The following is a 5918-nucleotide window of genomic DNA, read 5'->3' on the forward strand; positions in this document are numbered from 1 at the left end:
AGGATCTTGTCTATTGATTAGATGTCCGCTTGGACACCCTCAATTTGGGCTTTCAGGGCACCACAGAAAAGGTTATATTTGGGGAGACTGTTCAGGCTGCTACTGAGCCTGATTTGACCATGATGGAAACATTGTCTGGTTTTTAAATTTGGTTGGTTATTTAAGCTTTATTGGCCTGAACTGCCTAGCAGTTCAAGTATTACATTGGCTGAATATTATGTGCATTGATGCATGTAATGCTGTGCATTAACGTGCATTGCATTAAGGCAGCTCAACCCACCACAAGAGATGACAAAATGTATACAACCCTTTTCTGAAAACACAGTGCACCATACACGCCACACAGCACAGTATATGTGTTGTGGTGCACTGTGCTCTACTGTACAATGAATGACACCACAATGCACTGAATGTGCCATGGTAATGTTTACAATTTGCATTAATGGGGCACCGGCACTCCAAATGGTGAATAGCATGTCTTTTATTGATGAAAGGGCAGCATGTCACGCAAATGTAAAGTTCCGGGTCACGCAGGATACCTTCTTCATCCGTTAAAGTAATAGACTTAATTTCACTTTCACTGCGTTTCCAAAAATGTGAAACATCCTTTTCCAAACTAACCTCCTGTACTAGTGCATGGCCTATCCTGGTACATGGTACTGTACCACTGGGAATTTCTATATCCACTTATGCAGAGGAGCAACTACCTACTTTATGGCGACTGTCAGCCATTGGTGCTGGGGGATGTCACACAATCGTAACCAGACTATCTAAGGCCAGCAATGCATTTCTGTTTTACTGATTAACAATAATGACAACCATTTGTTTTTCTGACTCAGCTTTCAACAGGACAACGTTTGCAGGGAGAACACAAACAGATGACGGGTTATCTCCCACGGCAAGCTCACAACACACACACTCATCTGTTAGTGGGTGCTCCGCAGACAAATGTACTAACAATTGACAATTCACATAACAATCCTAGTCTCCTTAGTCAGACCTCCCAAGGTGAGAACCCTTAGGCCTTGTTCACACCAAATGCAGACCAGATCCGGTCAGGCTTCTGCACACGCAGTGCAGTGGGTTGTGCCGCGTTTTGGATGCGTTTAGGGCCCTTTTGGTAAAAAAAAAAATGTAAGTTTAACATGGGCTTTCAGGCACTTGCATGCGTTTTAGATGCGTTCCAGACCAGATCCAGAGCAGGTAAAATAGCGCTTGCCGCAGTTTTTTCATCCGGTCTGGATCCGCACGCTGCGATGTGAACTGGAGGTCAAAATACCATAGGAATACATTGGACGCAGTTTTGATCCGGTCTGCACCTGCTCTGGTCCGGATCTGCTCCACGCTTGGTGTGAACAAGGCCTTATGGCATGGCTTGTCAGTTAACATGCTCAGCGCCTACCATTTCTCCATTCACTTCATTGGTTTTACTGCCCTTTTGGATCAGTGACCCCAATCTCTTTACGCACACTTGTGCAATCTGGTACTTTCACCAATAACTCGGTACGGACTGCATTTCCGCTATTTTCTGATCATGTTTCAGCCAGCTCGCAAAGGTTGTCTGCTGCCGCAGCAAGTGACGATAAGCCAGCAGTACCTCAAATTAGATCCAAACAAATTATCGAACCGCCACCTGGAGTGACCTCCAACATTTTTGCTTTCTTAATATGGTCTAACACTTTTCTAGGTTGCTGTCCATACACCAAAAGTGAAACCCACCCCCAACTGTGGCACCTCCTGCATTGCCATTAACAGGCATTTTACCAAATGTCCACCTTTGTTTATTTAAAGCCTTTAACACACAGTTATAAGTGTGGTACTCTTTCAAAACTTTATATAAATGAGTGTGCAGAGAGACTCATTGGCAGGAGCTCTGGAAGATGCGTTTCTTAGATGGACCTCCTAGAAGCTGGAGGTTGTGTCAACCCTAACCGCCAGTAGCCTGGTGCTCTCCTGGAGCATTGTGTTAGCCTGGTTAGAGTGCCTGTCTGTAGGGCCAGTAAGGTCTGGGCACACATTTCTATGCACTGCTTCTGGAGCAATCTGAAGGGGAGCACTGGTTACCTGGAGCTAACCCCTTTTGTTGCAACACTCACCTGACAATCAGTCTCACATCTATTCATAGACACTTTGCATGCTGAACCATGCTCTATTTCTGTCACTATCTGCATCTTTACACAGTGACACAGCATCCACCTGTCACAACACATGTAGTTCTGAGATAAAATGAAGTGTTTGTGTTAAACCAGTCAGTGTCAGGATACATGTTACAAAGCATGTACCTCCCAACCTTTTGAGATGAGAAAGAGGGACACCTTTCAGCACACTCTACACTCACTAGCCACTTTATTAGTACACCTTGCTAGTACTGGGTTGGACCCCTTTTGTCTTCAGAACGGCTTTAATTCTTCGTGGCAATGATTCAATAAGGTGATGGAAACATTCCTTAGTTTGATCCATACTGACATGATAGCATTACACAAGCATTACACAGTTGAAGCAGATTTGTCGGCTGCACATCCATGATGCGAAGCTCCACCATCCTGAACCACTGATACAAGGCAGGATGGATCCATGCTTTCAGGGTGTTGACATCAAATTCTGACCCAACCATCCGAATGTCACAACAGAAATTGAGACATCAGACCAGGCAATGTTTTTCCAATCTTCTGTTTTACAATTTTGGTGAGCCCTTGCAAACTGTAGTCTCAGTTTCCTGTTCTTAGCTGACAGAAGTGGCACTCGGTGTGGTCTTCTGTGGCTGAAGCCCATCTGCTTCAAGGTTCAATGTGTTGTGTGTTCAGTGATGCTCGTCTGCATACCTCGGATGCAACGAGTGGTTATTTGAGTTACTGTTGCATTTCTATCAGCTTGAACCAGTCTGGCCATTCTCCTCTGACCTCTGGCATCAACAAGGTATTCTTGCCCAGAGAGCTGGCATTCACTGGATATTTTCTCTTTTTCAGACCATTCTCTGTAAACCCCAAAGATGGTTGTGTATGAAAATGCCAGTAGATTAGCAGTTGCTGACATACCCAAACCAGCTCGTCTGGCACCAAGAACCATGCTATGTTCAAAGTCACTTCTTCATTCTGATGCTCGGTTTGAACTTCAGCAGACCATCTTGACCATGCCTACATGCCTAAACGTATTGAGTTACCGCCATGTGATTGGCTGATTAGATATTTGTGTTAACGAGCAGTTGAAGAGGTGTCCCTAATAAAGGGGCCAGTGAGAGTACATAGGCAATGGACGCCCCACTGCCATACCCCTAGTTATGTGGATCATTAGGAATGTACTGTATATGCCAAAAATGACTGGTTAAACCCAGATTTGAATAACCATTACTTTTCCTTTATTGCTTTCCAAATAGCAAACAAGATCATGTAAGTGACACTAAACTCAGGAGTTAACATTTAAAAATGTGTTCAAGTACCATGACTATTAAAAATGTATCTTATTTGTGTATCACTGAGCTGTAGATACTCAAATCATCTCTGAATTCCTGCTGACACTGTCCTTCCTTCTGGAGGGTGACTACTTTTGTTCCCCATGGTCCCTGTGTGTGTTGTAAAGTAGCCAGCGCTCTAAGCTCACTGCCATGATGGACTACAATCTCACATTTAGTTTACTTGTAGTCCATCACAGGAGTGAGATTGGAGCACTGGCTACTTTACAACACACACAGGAACCATGGGGAACAAACATAGCCACCCCCCAGAGGGAAGGACAGTGTCAGAATGAATTGAGAGAATGATGCACAAATAAAAACTAAAAAAAAAAAAAAGTTACTCACCAGACCAGTCGGCTTGTCCTTAGACCGCTGTCTTCAGCGTCTCACTCCCTGGTTTCATCACGTTCTATACACTGTGCATAAACTGTGTATATATGTGAGGACGCTGAGGAGCACTCCATCAATGAAGCATAGGAGGAGACATGCTTCAGTGATTACTGAAGCAGGGAGTCTCCTCAGATGGTCTGGTGAGTATAACTTTTTTTTTTTTTTGCACCTAGACAAAAACTAGCATTTTACTCTTACAGTGCTGGGGTTACTGCAATTTTTTTTAGCAAATTACACTGTTGTAATGATCAGCCGTGAGCCTATACCACCTGCTGGTTGTTACACCATTTCATGGTTTGATCTGTTGACAGTAGGTTGTCTTTGGTCGTTTTTGTGCTTAAAGGAGAACTATGGGGTTAAGGCTTTTCCCCATAGTTCTCCTTAGGGTAACGGGAGCACACAAACTAGCGTCCCCCTAAGCTCAGTACGGTATACCGCAAGCTGCTGCTCGCGGTATACTGAGAAGCCGCAGCTGAAGCGGATCCCGACAATTGTCCCGGGATCCACCCAGCTGCATGACTGACATCTGGCTCTGCCTATCTAGAGGCAGAGCCAAAAGCTGGTTGAAAGTGATTGAAAATGCCACATAATTGCCTAATGTATGAGGGTGGGACATCTTAAGAGCCTGGCATGTCTTTGGTTGTCTTGGGTGGCACGGAGGAGTAGACTGTTTCTGACTTTAGAAGCGGTTGAAACCAATAGTATGCCTTTTTATCATGTGAAATATGAATTGGGACAACATACATTTACAAACTAAGCTCCCAGCGGGATTCAGATCATCTTCAATAGAAAACAGTTCTTTGGACCAATTTCCAGGGACTTGCTTTACTTACTTTGTGTTCTCACTACTGGTTGCTTCATTATAATTCTGACCATTTTGTTGTCCAATATTTATCTGTAGCTGTACACTTTAAATAACTGTATGCTAGATCCATACCTATAAAATGATCCCACACGTCAGTGTGCTCTGATCATCCAAAACACCCCAGCCCTAGTGAGAATGAACAGTCAGCCTGTGTCATTATGTCATTATGGGAGCTGCTAGGAACCTTAGTAGCCCACTACGGTTTCTGGGGAAAGACTTTTCGGGGACGCATCAGGTCTGTGAGCAGACAGAGGTGTGTGATCGGTGTGTAGTGTCCCCCCTCCCCCTTCTCCACCCATGTGTACAGTGGAGATGTCACAGCTGTGGACATCAGGAGAGACGTGGCACCCTGACAGGGGACAGTAACAGTACGGAACTCACTGACAGCTATGAGAATCCTCTTCCTGGCCTGCCTGAGAGCACACACTGGAAATTCCACCACTGCCCTCCGAATCAAGTAAGACCCATGTACTGTAACCGAGTCTCCCCCTGTATATGGGATCATTGACCATGTGTCCACCCCATACACAATATACTAGGGAATAGATCAGTGATCCTATACCCACCCTATACCAGGGAACAGATCAGTTATCCTATACCCACCTAATACACCTTATACCAGGGGACAGATCAGTTATCCTGTACCACTACCCACCTAATACACCCTATACCAGGGAACAGATCAGTGATCCTGTACCCACCCAATACACCTTATACCAGGGAACAGGTCAGTTAACCTGTACCCACCTAATACACCCTATACCAGGGAACAGATCAGTGATCCTGTACCCACCCAATACACCCTATACCAGGGAACCGATCAGTGATCCTGTGCCCACCCCATACACACTATTCAGGGAACACATCAGTGATCCTGTGCCCACCCCATATGCAATATACCAGGGAAAAGATCAGTGACCATGTACCCACCCAATACACCCTATACCAGGGAACCGATCAGTGATCCTGTGCCCACCCCATTTGCACTATACCAGGGAACAGATCAGTGATCATGTACCCACCCCCATACATCTTGTGCTGGGGAACAGATCTGACATTCACCAGATATTGACTGCAGGTGAATCTTCTTGGTGTATGTGTTTTAAATGACAGTAGCAAACTTTCAATTGCCCTTCATTTGGGCTTTTATTTCATTTTCTGGCTTTGAAATCTCTTGATAACCAAAATGGATGTGATCATTGATTGCTACCC

The 5918-nt window shown here is 44.8% G+C and overlaps 1 protein-coding gene across 2 annotated transcripts in view; it reads left to right on the forward strand.

Moving 5' to 3' along the window:
* Positions 1 to 4962: 4962 nt before the first annotated feature.
* GLT1D1 (glycosyltransferase 1 domain containing 1) overlaps positions 4963 to 5918 on the forward strand; it is an 82830-nt gene continuing 81874 nt past the window's right edge. For both annotated transcript variants that reach the window (XM_018576490.1, XM_018576491.1), the window contains exon 1: positions 4963 to 5163. In XM_018576490.1, coding sequence (XP_018431992.1) covers positions 5096 to 5163 — 68 coding nt within the window. In that variant the 5' untranslated portion in view covers positions 4963 to 5095. The remainder of the gene's footprint in view (positions 5164 to 5918) is intronic.

This window comes from Nanorana parkeri, unplaced genomic scaffold (genome assembly GCF_000935625.1).
Source record: "Nanorana parkeri isolate BGI_ZX_2015 unplaced genomic scaffold, ASM93562v1 scaffold68, whole genome shotgun sequence".
NCBI lineage: Eukaryota > Metazoa > Chordata > Amphibia > Anura > Dicroglossidae > Nanorana > Nanorana parkeri.